Genomic DNA, 21,770 nt, shown 5'->3' with positions numbered 1-21,770 from the left:
CTCTGTTGTCCTCTACTCCTCCTGTCTTCAATCTTTCCCAGCATCAGGATCTTTTCCAATGGGTCAGTTCTTCACATCAGGTGGCCAAAGTATTGGACGGCTTCAGCATCAGTCCTTCCAAAGAATATTCAGGACTGATTTCTTTTAGGATTGACTGGTTTGATCTCCTTGCAGTCCAAGGGACTCTCAAGAGTCTTCTCCAACACCACAGTTCAAAAGCATCAATTCTTTGGCGCTCAGCTTTCTTTATAGTACAACTGTTACATCCATACATGACTACTGGAAAAACAATAGTTTTGAATAGACAGAACTTTGTCAGCAAAGTAATGTCTCTGCCTTTTAATATGCTGTCTAAGTTGGTTATAGCTTTTCTTCCAAGGAGCAAGCATCTTTTAATTTCATGGCTGCAGCCACCATTTGCAGTGATTTTGGAGCCCAAGAAAATAAAGCCTGTCACTGTTTCCATTTTTTGTCGATCTATTTGCCATGAAGTGATGGGATCAGATGCCATGATCTTAAGTTTTTGAATGTTGAATTTTAAGCCAGCTTTTTCACTCTCCTCTTTCACTTTCATCAAGAGGCTCTTTAGTTCTTTGCTTTCTGCTATAAGGGTGGTGTCATCTGTAAATCTGAGGTTATTGATATTTCTCCCAGCAATCTTGATTCCAGCTTGTGCTTCTTCCAGCCCAGCGTTTCTCATGATGTACTCTGCATACAAGTTAAATAAACAGGGTGATAATATACAGCCTTGATGTACTCCTTTCCCTATTTGGAACCAGTCTGTTGTTCCATGTCTGGTTCTAACTGTTGCTACTTGACCTGCATACAGATTTCTCAGGGGGCAGGTAAGGTGGTCTGGAATTCCCATCTCTTGAAGAATTTTCCACAGTTCGTTGTAATCCACACGGTCAAATGCTTTGGTGTAGTCAGTAAAGCAGAAGTAGATGTTTTTCTGGAACTCTCTTGCTTTTTTGATGATTCAACAGATGTTGGCAATTTGATGTCTGGTTCCTCTGCCTTTTCTAAATCCAGCTTGAACATCTGGAAGTTCACAGTTCATGTACTGTTGAAGCCTGGCTTGAAGAATTTTGAGCATGACTTTACTTTGTTAGCGTGTGAGATGAGTGCAATTGTACGGTAGTTTGAACATTCTTTGGCATTGCCTTTCTTTGGGATTGGAATGAATCCTGACCTTTTCCAGTCCTGTGGCCACTGCTGAGTTTTCCAAATTTGCTGGCAGATTGAAAGCGGCACTGTAGCAGCAGCATCTTTTGGGATCTGAAATAGCTCAACTGGAATTCTGTCACCTCCACTAGCTTTATTCATAGTGATGCTTCCTAAGGCCCATTTGACTTCTTTTGTTAAGTGCATATAGTTTATCATAAACCTACTTGATTGAACTACTTTCACATAAATAGGCTGAAAATAATCCACAAGTCTACCATTAAAAAAAAAACACAGAAAATCTCTGTCTTGTCGCTCATCTTTCATTTAAGCAATCCCAAATTTATTTAGCTCAATTTCATCATGAGGAATGACAGTATGGATAAGATCTTGATTGTGATAGGTATGCTTTCTTTCTCTTTGCTCTAAAGGGTTCACCTGAACACACTCTCCCATCTTCTGTCCCAGTCAGAGGATTTCTGAACATACCCACAAAATGGTAAATACTAATGAACCCAAGAGTCTCAGATTGTAGGAATCTAATCATCGTGATGGAAGGGAGAGTAAGGTGAAAGCCTCTTACCTTACTCTTTCTTGGAACTTTTAATTGTTAGAAGCGTTCTGAAAATTACCTATTAAAAGTTCAGTGTTTCTGTAAACAAATGGCCTGAAGCATCAATATAAACATCATCAAATGTATTTGCTGTTTTCAGAAAATTGAGCTTCTCTTGCCTGTACTGTGAATAGAAGAGTGACTGTCATTTCTTGGGCTCCTACTCTGTGCTAAGCACTTACAATATCTCATCTCTCATAGTTAAAATGATGCTTTAATGCATGTATTATTATTTCCATTTCATGTTCAGTTTCAACTGCTGAATAACTTATCTGAGGGCACCAAGCTAGAACGGGTATAAGCAGGGATTTAACCCAAGTTAGTCTGATTCCAAAGCCTTTTCATTTTTTTCACCAGGTGTCTTGAGAAGGAAAAAAGATTTTTTTTTTTAATTGTTAAAGTTACACATGTTCATTATAGAAAGCTTGGAAAGCAGACAAAATGATAAGAAAAAAATCACTCATAATTCTTCACCCCAAGGATAATCAGTACTAAATTTTAGTTTTCTTTCTAAGCTAGTGAAAGTGAAGTCGCTCAGTCGTGTCCGACTCTTTGCGACCCCGTTGTCTGTAGCCCACCAGGCTCCTCTGTCCATGGGATTCTCCAGGCAAGAATACTGGAGTGGGTTGCCATTTCCTTCTCCAAGCTAAAGAAAGCTATAATTTATATATCTCAGAGAGTATTGTTCTTCAGAGTTGTCATCCTTAAAGTGTATTCATGTTCTCTAACAACAGTTGCCATTGCTTAAAGCATTTTTAGAACCTTATTCAGAGCCAATTTAGGTACTAAATTCTCTGTAGATTCCCATGCACTGGGTACTTTGGTAGAGACATGGCAAAGACAATGTATCCATTCCCTAAATGCTTGTCAGAATAATATATTTTATGTTCTACCTTTTGTGCCTTCTAAAATTATATGCTGCAAATATTTGACCATCCTGTAAAGAATACCATCATTACCCTCTCTAAGGACCATAAACATCTTCTGCCACTTCTGTTGTGGTAGGAGATGGAGTTTACCAAAATGCTACTTCCTCCCGTGTCAAAGATTGATGGACATTTTGGGTTATATTTAAAAGTCTTTATTAAAAATTAAATCTATAAATGTTTACTATCTCGTTTGACAACTCATGTTATTTATTACACAGTCCACACAACAATCTTTGCGTTTTGTGGTACATAAAGAAAATCAAAGAATTGTTTTTGTCAAAAGTTTGAAAAAGTACATTTTAAAATCAATTTCTTTTTAATGGAAGTGTTATAGTCACTGAATGATTTCCCTCCAAGGAGCTTCTGTAAAAGCAAATATATCTTAAGTGTGATGAACTGATCTTTAAATAAAGTCGGTAGCATCTTGTGTCAAGGTAAATGTTTCTTAAAGAAGCAGGCATGCATGAGCACAGACACACACATATGTAAAAGAAAAGATTGCTATCGAAATGACCGTTGGTATACTTTATTAAAGTGAAGAAAGTCAAGTGCCAGCTGAGTTTTCATCTCTTTGGTTTATTGTACACAACACTGTTGCTTTAGAAAACAAACCTAACCCTCAACTCAAGCATCTCCCTTGTTGTCTGGTTTCTGCCTTATTTTTCACATTCTTGTCTACCCCACCGGCTTAGCACAGTACCCTCTTCCCAGATGCTGGGCAGCTGGGGCACCAGGACCCTGGGTCCTAAGATTGGCTCAGAGTTCTTCGGGGCCCCACCACAAATGGGGGCCCACCAGGCATGCACAGGTGTCCTAAGGGCTGTGCTCTTCCCTGGTTTTCCGATTGCCAGGATTTCCTGAGACTTCACCAGGCTCTCAGAGCTCATCACAAAGTGTAGGCTTTGTCTTGTGTTGATATCCCGGGCACATTCATAGCGTCTGGCATTGTGTTCAGTCAGCGTGTTAGCAAAATGAAGGGTTACAATATATTCTCTCAGAAATGGACTGTTGGAAGGATAAGTTAGTCCGATTGAAAGAGAGTCAGAATAGAATTGTGGATTAGAATCTCAGAGCTTAAAAGAGCCTCTCAGTCAGTCCTCTCACTTAAAGATGAAACCCGGAGCAGTCAGCTGACTTGGAGAAGGTCACCCAGAGAGTTGGCACCAAGCCAGGCCCAGCATCCGGCATCCTGAGGTCTTGTCCCGTCCTTCCTGGCTCTCACTCCTGTCATCTTTCCCTGGTTGTTTCAGGGAGGTTGAGCTGACTTTGCAGGATCAGTGACCAGAGCTTTTGAAGCCCCACGCGGAGCTTAACAGAGCAGCAGATGCAGAGGGATTCTCAGGGAAGGCTTGGAGAGATTGTGGACTTAGTGTTTGCCTGGTTGACTAACCAGCCCGGCAGCTGTCTCTAATGCCTAAGTGGTTACTAGCTGGGCTTGTATGGATATTACAGGCTATCTTTTGGAAAGGAGACTATCATAGAAACAATAATAACTAACATCTATTTGTGATAAATTAGGCAGGATATCCCTGTGGTTTCGAGTCCAGGCCCTGTGGTCAGATGGTCACAGAATCCCAGCTCCATCACTTGTCCTGTATATTTTTATAAGACAGGTGCTTTCAACTTTCAGTGCCTCATTTTCTTTATCTGCACAATGCAAGCGGCAAAAGTGGTTATCTCAGAGTATTGGCTTCCCTGGTGGCTCAGAAGGTAAAGGATCTGCCTGCATTGCAGGAGACCCAGGTTTGATCCCTGGGCTGGGAGGATCTCCTGGAGAAGGGCATGGCAACCTACTCCAGTATTCTTGCTTGGCAAATCCCATGGACAGAGGGCCCTGGCAGGCTACAGTCCATAGAATGGCAAAGAGTCAGACATCAATGAGTGACTGACACTTTCACTTTCTTTCAGAGTATTGTAGACTTAACTCATGGAAGCCCTGGAACAATACCAAGCAATAAATGTTAGCTATTGTTATTATTAAAATGTCACTGCTGTGAATAGTAAATTCATTGCACAAATTATATACTATCTGGTCTTGCCAACATCTCTGTGAGGAAGCTGCTATTATTATCCTCCATTTTACAGTTGAGTAGACTGAGGCACAGAGAGGTACCCCACCCACACAGTTTTAAGTCACGGGTAAGACAGCCTGAGCTTGGATGTGAGTGTGAGGAAGATGAGCAGTGTGGCTTTGAAACGTGAGATCTGATTTCCCAAATTTCTTTTTTTCCCCCAGAGCACTCCAGACCCTGGCCACTTTCAGGACTATCTCCGTGGATTCCCAGGTAAGCAGAGGTGGTCCCTCCCTTCTCTGTGTCCTCCTCCTGCCCACATGGCCGGCTGCCTCTGCACCTGTCGCTGATTCCCAGGGGTTTTGTCATAGCCTGTCAATCTTCAAGGGTTTTAGCACCAGAATGCTTATGTATGGGTTCACAAGCTGAAGGGCCAAGTTGCTGGTGCTGGGGTGGGAGGGGGGCGTGGGGGAGAGCAACAGAGGACCGGAAGCACTGCTGCCCCACCCGCGTGCACCTTCTCCACCTGCCTCACCGGTTCTGTAGTGTAGTTTCACGCATGTAAAATACTTCAAAGTGCCAGGGGAAAAAGTCTTTTAGAGATCCTTGTGTTGTAGAAAGGAATTATAGTTAAGAGGGGCAGGCTCTGGAGCCAAACTACTTGGTTTTCCCTCCTTGCACTGATAACCATGTTTGGTGTTGTTGAAAAGCTTGGTTCCCTGAATCTAGAAGTCTGGTTTGCAGTCTTCAGTGCTCACTCAGTGCTGACTTGGAGTGGAAGGACACAGCCTTTTGAGCCAGACAACCTGGCTTTGCATTCTCTTCTGCTGCCTAGTAACTGTAGTGTCTCTGCGTGTCCCCAGCCTCTCTGAGCCTCAGTTTCATCCTCTCTAATATGCAGCTAATTATACCCATCTCTGCAAGAGTTGCTGGGATTTGTGTAAAGTGGACTGCATAAGATTGACATTCAATTCAATGGCAATTATTATTATTAGTTATTGATATTTGAATGGGCTCATAACAAGTATTTTCTGGAGGGGAAAGCATGTTTTTTTTTTTATTCCACATACTTTCCCTGAAATATTTTCATTTTCTCCACCAGCAGTCTTGCTTGTTTAAAGTAATTTGCTTAGCAAGCCATATATTCATTGTGAAAAGATCGTCTCTGATAGAACCTGTCAAATGATTATAAATTCCAAATGGAAGTAGTCCAAAATAAAGAGGTCTTACTGCACGTGAATGTCTCCATGAATACTTAAGCTTGATTCTTTTTCTAAAACCCTGAAACTTCAGGAGTAAGATGACTGTAACTTTTGGAAAAGAGTCATTAACATTGGTGGGAGGTGGTTGTCTTCCATTAATGAAATAGAATATTTTACTTCCTCATTTCTGAAATCTGAATCACCATAAAAACATTGTCTTCATTGTTGTTCAAAGGGAATTATTATGGAAACTACTGACTGATTTCTCTCTCTCTCCCTCTCTGTGTCACACACACACACACACACACACTTTAGTTTTTCTTTCCCTTAGGCAACTGAAGAGTTACTATGTAAATTTCTGGCAGCCTTCTCCCCATCAGACAAGCAAGGGCACAATCAATTCCTGTTTTCTTGGAATGTACCAAATAATCAGAAACTCATTATTCTGCTTGAAGGCAACAAGCAGCTTGATGGAAAGATGTACCAATTGAAAACAATTCTGATCATATTTTTGTCAGGAGAATGAGATGCCTCCAGCTGTCTGTCACTAATTATATTAGAGGTAGAAAGCAGGAATGTTTTGGCCTGCAAAAGATCACTCTAGTCTCATGTTGGAACACTAGTGTTACTGGCTGCTTATCCCAGAACAGTGACATTGGGCATCCATTCTGTAACTCATCTTGCCAATTGGTCACAGTCTGAAACATGTCACATGAGCACACTTAAAGAATTTTCTAATTATAGTTCAGAGGCTTTACTTTTATCTTTTTATGTTCATTCTGCAGACATCACTGATGGAAATGATTTCTCCCTCAGCCTAATCCTATTGCCGGCAGTTACAAAAGAACAGAGAGATGGCAAATGAAACCCACAGTAACTGAAGAGGTGTCCGAATTCAATTAGGAAGCGACCTCTCCCATGTGGATGCATAAGCCATATAAATCCATTTTAATTGTGATCTGTGGTACTTATCTGGTCATGTTTATTTTGGATGCAAGTGCCAAAGCTGGATTTAGACCAGAACTCCAGATCTTCAAGCTCTAATGACTAATTTGGGTATCCATTGAATCCCTTAATTCATTTCTTAATTAGTTCTCCCAGAATTAGAGTTGCTTGGTTATAATCATTTTCACAAAATTTTCCAATAAAAACAAGCATACATAGATTTTTTTTCCCCCTATGGTTCACACATTTGCTATGGTCTTAAAGAATTGTTCTTGTTGTTATCAAAATTATAACAATGACAATAACAAAACTAACATGTTGCCAGGCAATAGAATATGAAGTGAGGCACCAGGAACTGGTTTTGATTCCCAGCTCAGCTATTTACAGTCATGGGATCTGGGCCAAGTTGCTTTCCCTGTATTTCAGTTTCCTTTTGTAAATGGGAGGAATAATAGTACCTACCTCATAGGGTTGTTTTAAGGCTTGAAAAAGCATTGCATGTATGAACTAACATGCAGACAGTCCCTGGCACTATGATAGATGCTACTTATTATGTTTATTGTTCATAAGACAGTAGGAGACTGATGGGCAGATTTGCTGGTGCCACAATATTGTCATCCAAGTTTGTCCCATTTATGTCATCCATTTGGGGATCACTCATGATGGTAATGATACGTTGGGGACTCTGAGGTTGAAATTAATCTCTGTTGTTTGTATTTGTACACCTCAGTTTAGCTTAGGATTAACATTTTTGGCTTTCCATGCTTGATCAATATGAAACCTTTTGGTGTAAAATTGCTTTAAAATTTGAATGAACATTTTGTTCTCTCAGTAGGCACAATACTGGTCCTCATTAAAATGAAAAATACAGTTATGATATGTAAAAAATATATGTGGTGGGGAGAGGAGGCTTGGGGGAATTGACTTCAGTAAATTCATTGGAAACTTTCATACTATTTTTTAACAGTTAAATGCATTTAATGTCTTAGTTCAAATTTAATCAGTGTGCAGGAGTAAAAGTCTAGGGAAAGATAAATCTAGTAATTTAATGAGCTTTCCTCATGGCTACATAAGAGTTTATTTTAAAATTGATTGCCAAGTGATTCACTAGAATTACCTTTCTTAAGTTTTTTTTTCCCCCCAGAAACTAAGGTTGGTCCAGCAGTTCTACTCTCATGCATGCACAGGTGTGCACTTGTGTGTATATGCTAGAGAAATGTGCACTCACATATATCCAGAGATGTGTAAGTTGTTCTTAGCAGCATTACTTATATTCATCTCAACTTAGAAACACAGAATAGCCATCCATTGTAGAATAGATGAATAAACTGTGCAGTAATAAGAAGAAGTTATGATTCTATAATTATAGGATGGAATATTATACAGCAATGAAAAAAGAAAACTTGGAGCTACACACAATAACAGGGATAAATCCTAAGACATAATGTTGAAAGAAAGAAGATACAGAAGACTACATAGCAATCTTATTTCATTTGTGCAAAGTGTGAAAACAGACAAAAACTACACTCTGTTGCTAAAGGGTATGGACAAAAGTGACCAGGAATTTACTGCTGAACAAATCCCTTCTAAAGGAGAGTGTGCTGGGGAAAACAGAAGAGCTGTGGGACTCCTGTGAGTCCTGGCGATATTCTGGTTTTTGACTGGAGCTTGTAGGTGCGGGGGCTTCCCAGGTCAGTAGTAAAGAATTCCCTGACAATGTAGGAGACACGGGAGACACAGGTTCAATCCCTGGATCAGGAAGATTCTCTTGGGGGAGGAAATGGCAACCCACTCCAGTATCCTCACCTGGAGAAGTCCATGGACAGAGGAACCTGGCAGGCTACAGTCCATAAGGTCACAAAGAGTCAGACACATCTGAGTGGCTGAGCATACACACATAGTTGCATGGGTAAAACACTGTATTATTATTATATCTATATATCTATATAGATATATATCTATATATATATATCTATATGAAAGTGAAAGTGAGGTCGTGTCCAACTCTTTGTGACCCTGTGGCCTGTAGCCTACCAGGCTTCTCGGTCCATGGGATTTTCCAGGCAAGAATACTGGAGTGGATTACGATTTCCTTCTCCAGGAGATCTTCCCCACCCAGAGATTGAACCTGGGTCTCCCGCGTTGTAGGCAGACGCTTTACCGTCTGAGCCACCAGGGAACATTATATATATAATGTTAATTATATTTATATTAATTACATTAATGTTTTATCTGCTTTTCTGGTTGTAGGTTAGAGTTCATAATTTTAAAAGTTTTTTAAAAAGGCAGAATAAACTCTCTCCAACCCAGGTTGGTTTATCCTTGTCCTGCATAGTTTTAGGCCAAGAGATTCCTGTGGTTATAAGTGGCTCTAGAAGTAAACTACTGCCTCCCTGCCTGGCAAAGTGGCCTCTAAAGTAGAATATGCACCCCAGGGAGCTCTTGAGAAGATCCATTTGGTTGAGAAGGAAATTGATTAGAACTTGCGTTTACTTTCATCTCATTATCATGAAACATTATGATAACAGGTAACTGTATTGACACTGGCATCCTTGCTGAGTCCACGTGTCAGATGTTCGAGTATCACCTGGAGGGAGGGAGGCAAGACCTCCTCTTCACAGTGGCTTCCCCTCTGGTTCATCTGCCTTGGTTATTGTATGGAATATATCATACGTGGTCACCTGGATTTACAAATTCAATGTTTTACTTTTAACAAACCCTCACAAACTGTCTTAAATAGAGTCTTCAAAGAATTCCCATAAATTGAAAATAGTTTTAAATTTGCATGCAAGAAAATGGCAAAGTTTAACATGAACTTTGTTGGCCCCAGTGTGAGGTAATGACCATGATCAGTTGAATCAGATCTGGCAAGAAGCTGACCACCAAAATTCTAAATTATCTGAAAGATGTATAGATTTACATCCACTGTGGTTAATCTTGAACCTTGTCCTGAGTATGTTGTTTTGAGACATCGCAAAATAGTACATCAATTCTGTCATTCTTTTCTATTTTAATCATGTTTTATAAGATATATAACATGTTAGTACAATAACATATATATATGAATTGTAAACAAACAAGGAAACTTTTTTGTTCCAACATCTAGGATGAAAATACCTTGAACTTCACTGTCATGCAGTTCAAAGGCTACTCCTTGCCAACTGTTAAAATGTGTAGAATAGAGTAAACTTGCTATCCATATCAAAAAGATGCACTTCTTAGCCTTAATTTTTTTTACTGGTAAATATCAACAGTAAGGCAAGGGTTTATATATTTTACTTTACTAAGACTTTCCCCAAGCCCTTGGCTTGCAGTTGGGTAGGAGAAAATGAAAAGGGGTATATACTCAGAATGGCTCTGTTTTTCTGTTTCGTTTATATTCCCTGTAAGATTCCTTTATGGTTACATCTATGCATACCCACCAAGGTGCAGTGGACAGGGTGCTTGACCAGCAGTCAGGAGACCTGATTCTGAGCCTGGTTCTGCCAGTAGCCAGCAGCCAGGCCACAGCACAGAGGCGGGATCCTCCCTGAGCTGTCTTTGCCTTTTCTCTATCATGAGGGTTGTGATAGCAACCCTTCCCTGACCTGGCACAGGGATCACATATGAGAGCCTCTTTAAAATGGAGTTTCCTTCAAACAGAAGGAATTATGGTCCTGTCCCTTCTATTTCAGGCTTTCCAGGTAGTGCTAGCGGTAAAGAACCTGCCTGCCAATGCAGGAGACATGGGTTCGATCCCTGGGTAGGGAAGATCCCCTGGAGGAGGGCATGGCAACCCACTCCAGTATTCTTGCCTGGAGAATCCCATGGACAGAGGAGCTTGGCAGGCTATAGTCCAGGGGGTCACAAAGAGTCAGACACAACTTAGCAACATTTATAACTTCTTATTAAAGTGCTGACATCTTTAACTTACAGAGCTCTTTTTATTGGAAGCTACAGAAACTGACTGGCTAGCTTAAATCAAAATATACTTATTTTTGAATTGTTTTATTGGGAGTACCTATAGGATTGAAGGGACTTCCTAGGTAGTGCAGTGATAAAGAATCTGCCTGCCAGTGCAGGAGACACAGGAGGTACAGGTTCCATCTCTGGGTTGGGAAGATCCCCTGGAGGAGGAAATGACAACCCACTCCAGTATTCTTGCCTGAAAAATCCCATGGACAGAGGTGCCTGGTGGGCTACAGTCCAAAGGGTCACAAAGAGCCGGACACTGAACACGCACATGCACTCACAGAATTGAAGGGATGGTGGAGTCTTCGAACTGCACAAAGGGCCACCGCCAGGGAAGGCCTTGCAGTCTTAGCATTGGACTCTGTGGCCTCTTCTCTAAGGCAGCGCTGCCAGTGTGGTGGGTCACTGATGACTTCTGCCCTCTGGGGTTCATGGTTCCAAATCTGAGGCTCCATGAAGGGGAAATCTAATTTATCCAACTTGGGTTGATGAATCGCCTTTTGACCAGTCAGCCTCAGGTGAGGAGATGAGGTCACAGAGGATGCACAAGATTCCTGGGATCTCTGGCTCTGTATGTCTGGGCCCTCTCAGAAAATCGGGCATCCCTGTGAGCTTCTGCCTACCATTGGTATTAATGTTTCCATAGTTACTAATGATTCAACTCTCTTTAAGGGATTTGAATTAAAAGAATCAGAGAAATATTAATACAAGTATGGAAGTATATACAAGTGTTTTTTTCAATCAATGTCAATGCACCTAACTGAGCCTGGGTTTCTCATATATTTCTTGAGGTAAACACTGGACTTGAAATCACTTTCATTAGATGCTGAAAATTCTCTGAAGGTCCCAAGGGGTCCTCCTGCCCAGGCCACTTCTCTAAGGTTTGACTCCATTTCTGCCTTTAGCTACTGCTTTACCTCTTGTTAGAAGAAAGTGAAGTTGCTCAGTCGTGTCCGACTCTTTGCGAGAGTAGCCTATAGCCCATCAGGCTCCTCTGTCCATGGGATTTTCCAGGCAGTAGTACTAGAGTGGACTGGCATTTCCTTCTCCAGGGGATCTGCCCAACCCAGGGATTGAACCCAGGTCTCCTGCATTGTAGACAGACACTTTACCATCTGAGCCACCAGGGAAGTCTTTCTTGTTAGAAAGAAGGTATTAAATCAATTTTAGCATTCCTAATGCTGATGCTCTTCTTACTGACAGCTTGACTTGCCCTAAAATTTTATGGAATGTGGAAAGAAGGTAAGAGAGGTGCAGAGTCTGTGTACCACAGGCAAGTCATCATACCAATCTTGTGAGCCTATCAAAGTATATTTGAATATATCACAGCCATTCCTAGACAGACATAAATAGCTGTCTCACACCCTCACACCAAAAGGGTATTCAGTGCTTACCGTTTGTTCTATCAGGGCTCAAGTAGATACGTGCAATATTCTAATAACGGAAAAGATGGAAATGTTTATATCCCCGAGAAATCAATGCATATCTTCCAAAACAAGTTAACTCTTGCTATCAAATATTGCCCTGGCAAGTCCTAAATGGATATTGTCCCCTTAGGAACAGTCACTCTATAGCTATAAAGAGAACAGAAATTCTTTGTTTTTTAAGCATATAGACTAAATGTAATGACCACATTTTAGGTTGTTAACACGCAGTTAAATTTCTTTAAATCAAAAGACAAGTTCCTTCTTAGAGAAAGAGTACCACTGAAGAAAGAGATGTGGTAAAAACAATCATTATTTTACCCAGTCTCCATTTTCCCAAGTTGCTGAGTTATAACATAGTCTATGATTATACTTTTTAAACCAGCTCTCAATAGATTACCAACCCAGTGCCTCACACTGGTTAGCTTATAAGGATGATTTATTATTCGTCCGGTTTTAAATGCTGACCCATGAAATGCTAAAATTGTATTGGCAGCTGTTGTCCAAAGGTTTGCAGATGTCCTGACTAATGCTTTGAAAGTCCAGCATTAGCAGTAAATCACAGCATACGTAATTTTTCAATAAAGTAATGGAAAGGATTTTGCATTCTAGGTCCTCTAAGCTTTGGAATTTGGAAGTTACTTATATGGGAAATTAAAAGGGTAAAATGTTCTCGGGCTTTAACTCTTGAATTTGGGGCCAGCACAGTCAATAGCTAAAGCATCTTGGTAGCTTTATTCTCCTAACCCTGAGATCTCTTGGCTCTGAGAACTGACGAAGTTGCCAAGTATAGGCCTAATTGCATTCCTAGCTACTGAGAAAAAAATTTTTTTTTCCTTTTCTTTCAAAGAAATACCTTGAGCATTAACATTTTCTGGAATAGCAGAATTGTTTATAAGACTTTTGCAGAGGTTTCTGAAAAGAGAGCTTGAAGAGGGCTCTGGCAGCCAATTAAGAAGCATGCGCTGCTCACCTAGAGTAACAAAGAGTTAGGGAGAGGAAACCAACAAGTGAAAAGAGATGTGGCTTTGTCCTCTCAGCTTGCTCTCTGATTAATGAGCTGATGTTCTCTTTTTTTCTTCTCTATGTTCTACTCAAAGATGTAGCAAAATAGTGCATGATATATTCAGCTAGCCCCATGATAGACCACCAGCTGAGTGTAAGTTTTGTTCACTAGTATTTCCAGTGCTGTGACCACTACTTGATACATAAGAAATGTTCAATTAGTATTTGTTGAATAAAGGAATGTATTCAGGCAGGTCTCTCTATGATCTGTAAATTGGTGATTTGTATATTGGGCCAAACATCCTGGAATGTGAAGTCAAGTGGACCTTAGGAAGTATCACTACAAGTAAAGCTAGTGGAGGTGATGGAATTCCAGTGGAGCTATTTCAAATCCTGAAAAATGATGCTGTGAAAGTGCTGCACTCAATATGCCAGCAAATTTGGAAAACTCAGCAGTGGCCACAGGACTGGAAAAGGTCAGTTTTCATTCTAATCCCAAAGAAGGCAATGCCAAAGAATGCTCAAACTACCGCACAATTGCACTCATCTCACATGCTAGTAAAGTAATGCTCAAAATTCTCCAAGCCAGTCTTCAGCAGTATGTGAACCGTGAACTTCCAGTTTTGTTCAAGCTGGTTTTAGAACAGGCAGAGGAACCAGAGATCAAATTGCCGACATCCACTGGATCATCGAAAAAGCAAGAGAGTTCCAGAAAAAACATCTACTTCTGCTTTATTGACTATGGCAAAGCCTTTGACTGCGTGGATCACAATAAACTGTGGAAAATTCTGAAAGAGATGGGAATACCAGACCACCTGACCTGCCTCTTGAGAAACCTGTATGCAGGTCAGGAAGCAACAGTTAGAACTGGACATGGAACAATAGACTGCTTCCAAATTGGGAAAGAAGTACGTCAAGGCTGTATATTGTCACCCTGCTTATTTAACTTATATGCAGAGTACATAATGAGAAATGCTGGGCTGGATGAAGCATAAGCTGGAATCAAGTTTGCCAGAAGAAATATCAATAACCTCAGATTTACAGATGACACCACCCTTATGACAGAAAGTGAAGAAGAACTAAAGAGCCTCTTGATGAAAATGAGAGGAGAGTGAAAAAGTTGGCTTAAAGCTCAACATTCAGAAAACTAAGATCATGGCATCAGGTCCCATCACTTCATGGCAAATAGATGGGGAAACAGTGGAAACAGCGACTGACTTTTTTTTTGGGGGGGGGGCTCCAAAATCACTGCAGATGGTGACTGCAGCCATGAAATTAAAAGACGCTTACTCCTTGGAAGGAAAGTTATGACCAACCTAGACAGCATATTAAAAAACAGAGACATTATTTTGTCAACAAATGTCTATCTAGTCAAGGCTATGGTTTTTCCAGTAGTCATATATGGATGTGAAAGTTGGACTATCAAGAAAGCTGAGCGCCAAAGAATTGATGCTTTTGAACTGTGGTGTTGGAGAAGACTCTTGAGAGTCCCTTGGACTGAAAAGAGATCCAACCAGTCTATCCTAAAGGAGATCAGTCCTGGGTGTTCATTGGAAGGACTGATGTTGAAGCTGAAACTCCAATATTTTGGCCACCTGATGTGAAGAGCTGACTCATTTGAAAAGACCCTGATGTTGGGAAGGATTGAAGGCGGGAGGAGAAGGGGACGACAGAGGATGAGATGGTGAGATGGCATTACCGACTCAATGGACATGAGTTTGAGTAAACTCTGGGAGTTGGTGATGGACAGGGAGGCCTGGCGAGCTGCGGTTCATGGGGTTGCAAAGAGTTGGAGAAGACTGAGCGACTAACTGATACTGAACTGATACTGATATTGGGCCAGGTATACTCAGAGCTTCCCAGGTGGCACTAGTGGCAAAGAACCCGCCTGCCAATGCAGGAGACATAAGAGATGCAGGTTTGATCCTTGGGTTTGTAAGATCTCCTGGAGGAGGGCATGGAAACCCACTCTAGTATTCTGCCCTGGAGAATCCCATGGACAGAGGAATCTAGTGGGCTGCAATCCATAGGATCACACAGAGCCAGACACATCTGAAGTGACTTAGCATGCACATACTCTAGGCCAGATTAATTCTGATCAAGGACTCAATATCTAAATTTCATAGACTGTGATTTTCCAATATGATGGAGAATTAAGGGCTTGAAGAAACGAACACTTGGAACAACCCAAATACTCAGGAATATAGAAAGGACTGTTACAACCTTCCAGCAGGCTTAACTGACTCTAGAAGTTAGCATATCCAGCTATCGCAGCTTTTCTGAATGTAAATACATTTGCAGAGTTCTTACCATACTGACAGTATCAGTTTCAACTGTACAGAATCTTGCTTTTAACACATCAGTTGGCAAGCACTCAGTGCCAAGGCCAAGGGTTAGCCCTCTGCTTCACTTCCCTTCTCCAAGCTGCAACTTCTCTCACAGAGCCAGGCAGCTGTCTCCCAAATGTACGCTGTCAGTAACATAGGAACCCAGATGACCAAAAGAGGGTAAATCAGCACAAATTTATTGTCAGAGCTGAGAGAAAGAACCTCAGAGTGAATGCTCTGCTGATTGTGGGTCAGAAGTGTTATCTTTGTGTCTCAAGGACAGAACGTTTAATAAAGATTGGGTACAAAATACACATCACCCTTGAGGCATGCTCAACTGTGTCAACCGGAGAACCGTTCCTCAGGATTTACAATTTCCTCTTTTTCCTAAATTAAAAAATGCTAATGTGAACTCTTGACTCTCAACAGCACATGTTATTATTGTATATAGGGCAAAGAGTAAATAAGACACTTGCCTAATGACATAACAGTTCATTTTAACTCGGCAAGCTGGAAGTAATTTTAGCTTGTTTTCTTTTTTTCCATGCTTCTTTATGGAAATAGGCCACAATCATTTTTATTCCACCATTCTTCATTACCTTATGGCATGCTTCCTGTTTATGCTATTAAGAGCTGTTTTTAAAGACCCTTGAGGGATATCCTTTAGCACATTCTTTTTAAAAATAATTATTCATCTGTAGTACTGCTTCAGAATGTCTGAGGGTTTGGAAATATAGAAACTTCTTAATGAGATATGCTTAATGGTCTGTGCAGAGTATTGCAATATTTACACCTAGTTCAGTTAACGTAAATTATATTTAATTAGTCATTCTTGGAAAATAGTAGATATTTTAGAATAGATTCAGTACCTAAAACTCACCATTTGCCTGTTATGTATAGTGAGTGTGTACATGCTCAGTCATGTCCAACTTTTTGCAACCCCATGGACTGTAGCCCACCAGGCTCCTCTGTCCATGAAATTTTCCAGGCAAGAGTACTGGAGTGGGCTGCCATTTCCTTCTCCAGGCATTATGTATAGTACTTTAGATAAAATTCTATGTGTAGTATTTATAGATTTAAAAAAAAGGTATTTGCAGTGGTATAAAGCAATGCTTAGGGACTCATAATAATATGAAGAACATGTCTTGTTAGGGTATGACAAACATCCACGTGGTTCAGACTTCTACAAAAAAAATTCTTTATAAACTTTAAAGTGCAATATGAATGTTATCGTTATTTTTACACTTGTGACATGCAGGACTTCTGAGCTGAATGACAGTCTATAACTTGTGTTTTAATGTTGAATATGTTCCTGTTTCAAGTGAAATTTCCTTTTTCACATATAATTCTTGTGTCAGAGACTCCCTGAGTTCCTTAATTGGGTTCCTTCACACAGCACTTGACTTTTGAACAGTCCAGACTACACTTGTGCCGGGAGGAGCAGGTTTCACATAATGGTTTAGAAGGCGGTGTGATTTCTAGGAAGAAACCTCGACTTGCATCACAGCTGCACTCTACAGATGATGGCTAAGAGCCCCACCATGGCCATCTCCCAGTCCCACTCGAAGTCCACCTGAAGAGGATTGAGAAATCACTCATTCGTGGCCTTATATGACCCACCTTTGGGTCCTCTGGTCCTACTTTTCCAGCTCTTCTCTTCCAGGATGCTCTCTGCTGCTTTGGCATCTCCAGCAGGCTATTTTAGCCTGTGTCTTGGATGTCTTGGTCACTCTGTCTGTCCTCCCAGCACGACTTCTCTGCACTCTAGCCTCCTTTGGGATCTTCAGAGCTACAAGAAACTGGAAGCCAGGAAGTGTGTGCTGGTGCTATTCCTCTGCCCTCTTCCTGGCAGATTGCTCTTTTCCTTAGCACTCCAGCATTGCCAGTTGCATCTTTGTCCTCCTGTCTTGCCCGAGCTCCAGTGGACTGGGTGCAGGGGAGTACTGAGGGTGAGGGGTGCCCGCCCAGAGAAGTGCTTCATTGTCCACACCCAGGGCCAGGCCATGGGAAACAGACTCCCGGACAATCACCATGGGCTATGCAAATATTACTTCCATTTAACTTGACCTTTCATTGTGCTCTGAAATGACTGAAAATACTTAAATGGCATACAGTAATTTTCTGGAAACAAAAATAAATGGGGTTCTTTTAAGAAGCCACACTTGAACTTTTGCCCTTTCCTTCCTTTTCGAGTCATATCCAGTGCAAGGTTGCCTTAATTTAGCATGTAGTTTCCTTTGGTGAGAAATTGCTAATTTCTCTACTGATAAAATGATGAATCATAGAAGCAGTGTAATTGCTAAAGATAAGGATACCTCATCTGGCCTTAAAACCCTCAGCTCTGGGAATTGAGTCTTGTGAACAGTTTTTAAGTGATAACTGTGTGCCAGGCACCTGCAGACTGACTGATTCTGTAACCTCTTTAACGCACCGATTCAACTATTCCTCACAGCGTCCCTGTGAGGTGGGTAGTATCGCTGTTTGTCTGTGTTCTAGGATGTACACATTGAAGCATAGTGAAAGGAAGTTAGTTGCCCAAGTTCACATAGTTCACAGTGATCAGGACCTGGACTTGAACCTGGGGGTTTTCCTCAGTGCCCACATTCTCAACTACTGAACCAGCTGCCTAAGTGCCACAAGCACATCATATAACCCCTGGGAGCCTGATTCCTCATCTCTGAAGTGGGACTAGTGACATCTACCTGACTAAATTGTGGGGAGGATCAAATGAAATAATCATTTGAAAGGGCCCAGTGGATTGTGAAATACTAAAGCCTCGGGGTTAAGTTTGGGCTAACTGTCGATATGATATTTTCTAATAGGTGGATTTTAGTGTTTGAATCTGGTCCATGCTCCCTGGATGCCCTATTAAAATGCTGAGTGTTTGGTCTTGAGGTTTTTTTTTTTTTGGAAATTTCAGAAAACCTTAGATCTCACAATGAAAATGATCCTTTGTATTCCTAAATGGTGGCATTTGGGAGTGTTTAGAGCAGGGCTCCCCAAACTCTAGGATCTAATGCCTGATGATCTGAGGTGGAGCTGATGTAATAATAATAGAAGTAAAGTTCACAATAAATGCAATGTGTTTGAATTATCCCCAAACCATCCCACCCCCCGCTACTTCCCACCAATCTGTGGAAAAGTTGTCTTCCATGTAACTGGTCACTGGTGCCAGAAAAGATTGATGACCACTGATGTAGAGCACAGGCAAAACTCAGCGTTGTACTTTTAATATGCCAAGTACATTCAGTAATATTTGTTCTCTTTAATCCCTTTAACATTAACGTAGCACTTAACACCCCTCCCTTTTTTCCTAAAGCATGCAAAATTAATTTTCTTCCAAGTCTTCTGTTTACCTCATACCAAATACTTGTCATAAAGCGTGCTTCAGTGTATAGTGTGGGGTCTGCGACCATGTTTTTCCAGCACGCGGCCCTGACACAGGAGATACCAGACAAGGTTTAGGCTGATGGAAGACAGATGGAAATTGAGTCTCAAGAGGAGGATTTAGAAAGACCATGTGCTAAAAACCCCGTGTTTCAAAGCACAGGACAGGAGACCAAAGCCAGACCCCTGAGAGGTCTGACCGGTGGTGCTGGAAGAGTGGGAGAGCCTGGGAAGAAATAGAAAGAGCAGACTCAGAAGAACAAACCAAGCAGGAGATGGAGGTTTCCTGCAACTGGTCTGGGGGAGAGGGAGGCTTCCCTGCTCCCCATGATGCCCGGCTGGCTTTCGCTGCCCTCAGGCCCCCTATGTGTTTTAGTTTTCGGGTCTCACAGTGTTCTCACAAGTCAGTGTCGGAGATCTGCATTCTTACAGTCTCTTGGGAGAAGTGAATACCCAAAGGCCTAACTTTCTGTGCTGTGTTGGAGCTTTCATGCATCCTAGAAATGGAGTTCTTCCTGGTTTGTTAATGAGACTGGCATTTTATACCTAGGGCATGCTGTTTGGAGAGGCTTCCAGACAGGAGTCATGATCATAACGAGTTATTTTTTCTTCTTTTCTGGATAAGAACAATATCCTCGCCATTCAGTTTTCAAATATAGCAAGTAGTCATGATAGAAGAATATCCTTATGTTAAGAAAGGGGTTGGCAGCCTCGTGATGTGAAATGTCCAATTTAGAAGACACATTTAAAAAGAAAAGCTGCCTTAAGTCCTTTTTTGGAATCAGTTGGAATAAAAATGAGTAAATAAAAAAGTTAAAGTACAACACATGGTCTGACAACACATTCTCCTTCCTCTCTTTAGTCTTGCAGATACTTGTTGATTTTGCCTGAACTTCAGGTGTCATTTTTATCATTTCATTAAACTGTCAAACTCCAAACTGGTTCTGGCATCTAACTGGGGGCATAACTTGGATGATAGATTTTCTGGCTGATGCATATAATCGGCGCTCTACAAGAATGTTGTCAGAGACTAAATATCTAGACTCTGTTTAAGAATACTGGCGTGTAAAAAGAGTACTTAATACGGGAGGGAGAAAAAGCATCAAATTCCAAAGAAAAAGTTGAAATGGAATGTGTAAGTCAGGTATATAAATAGAGAGCTTCTAGTGAAAAGCTTATCTAATTGATTAAGGTGTTTGCAGTAACAAACATCAGAATTACAGATAAAAGCCACATCTATTACACTTAACCAGCCCACACCTATAAGATTTCTCTTCATGGAGTGCTGAACTGATCAGAACACTAGATATGCATGTAACTCAAGTAAATTAAACTGTTGACTCAATTTGTAGAAGCAGTTTTGTTGTTGTTAAGTTGCTAAGTCATGTCTGACCCTTTGCAACCCCATGGACTGCAACACACCAAGCTCCCCTGTCTTTCATATCTCCCAGGGTTTGCTCAAATTCATGTCCGTTGAGTTGGTGATATTATCTAATCATCTCATCCTCTGTCACCACCTTCTCCTTTTGCCTTCAATCTTTCCCAGCATCAGGGTCTTTTCCAGTGAATCAACTCTTCGCATCAGGTGGCCAGAATGTTGGAGCTTCAGCTTTAGCATCAGTCCTTCCAATGAATATTCATGGTTGATTCCCTTTAGGATTGACTGCTTTGATCTCTTTGCTATCCAAGGGACTCTCACGAGTTTTCTCCAACACCACAGTTTGAAAGCATCAATTCTTCAGCGCTCAGCCTTCTTTATGGTCCAACTCTCATATGGATACATGACTACTGGAAAAACCATAGCTTTGACTATTTGTACCTTTGTAGAGGCAGTATGTATTTTTAAAAGATCTTTTAAAATGTGTTCACTGTTTTATAACAGAAATTTTATTTCTAGAAATGTATGCTAAGGAAATAATCCAAGATATGTGCAACTGTTTTGGCCACAAACGTGTTAATCACATCATTACTTATAAAAGGATAAATAGGAAATTGCTTACATGTACCACAATAACAGATTAGTTGTATATATTAATATGTATATATATTATGTTATAGTGAACTACTGTTCAGCTATTCTAATGATATAGATAAATATTGATAATGAAAAGATGTTCATCATATATTGTTAAGTGATGAAATCCTCTTATTTAAAAAAAAGGCATTCCCTTCTCCAGGGGATCTTCCTGACCCAGGGATCGAACCCTGGTCTCCTGCATTACAGGTAGATTCTTTACCATCTGAGCTACCAGGGAAGCCCCCATTAAAAAAACAAAAATTCTTAAAAAAAAATCCCTCCAAGTATGCACAGAATGATCACATTTTTGCTAATATATGGATATATTCTTAGAAAATGATCTGGAAATATATTTGAAGGTTTTAAAAGAGATTCTCTGGGTAGTAAGATCCATGAGCATTTCAAATGTTCTTCTGTTTTTTTCTGTCTTTAATTTCCTGCTCTAAACATATATTGCTTTTCTAATAAGAAAAAACCAGCAAAGTTTATTTTTAATTGAAAAAAGGAAAATATATGAGTCAAACCACATGATCCAGATGGATCCTAGAGACCTCGTGATACTTTTCAGTGGAATACATTTGTAAACATTTTTCAGCTGAAAATGCCATGATTCGAGACCAGTAACTGCTCTCTCCTACACTTGATTTAGCAGAGCTTATTAGTTTTCTTCTTAATCTCTGCAAAACGAAGGAACTCAACTTATTAGATTATCTCTGGGGTTTCTTCCTACTCCCAAATGCTAGGTCTATCCTTTATTCAGAGAAACTGCTGAGCTAATTACAAGCTGCCATATG

The 21,770-nt window shown here is 40.7% G+C and overlaps 1 protein-coding gene across 11 annotated transcripts in view; it reads left to right on the top strand.

Moving 5' to 3' along the window:
* The window catches only part of SPATS2L (spermatogenesis associated serine rich 2 like), a 191,773-nt gene that overhangs the window by 19,603 nt on the left and 150,400 nt on the right, over positions 1 to 21,770 (top strand). For all 11 annotated transcript variants that reach the window (XM_086346856.1, XM_086346799.1, XM_086346829.1 and 8 more), the window contains exon 2: positions 4,943 to 4,991. Coding sequence is in view for 2 of the 11 variants with exons in the window: in XM_086346824.1 (XP_086202950.1) it covers positions 4,943 to 4,991 (49 nt within the window). In the remaining 9 variants the exon portion in view is untranslated. The remainder of the gene's footprint in view (positions 1 to 4,942; positions 4,992 to 21,770) is intronic.

This window comes from Bos grunniens, chromosome 2 (assembly GCF_055505025.1).
Source record: "Bos grunniens cultivar Pamir isolate PY7600 chromosome 2, Bosgru_T2T1.0, whole genome shotgun sequence".
Lineage (NCBI taxonomy): Eukaryota > Metazoa > Chordata > Mammalia > Artiodactyla > Bovidae > Bos > Bos grunniens.
Note: the sequence above shows the minus strand (reverse complement) of the source record. Positions and strands in the feature narration are given on the sequence as shown.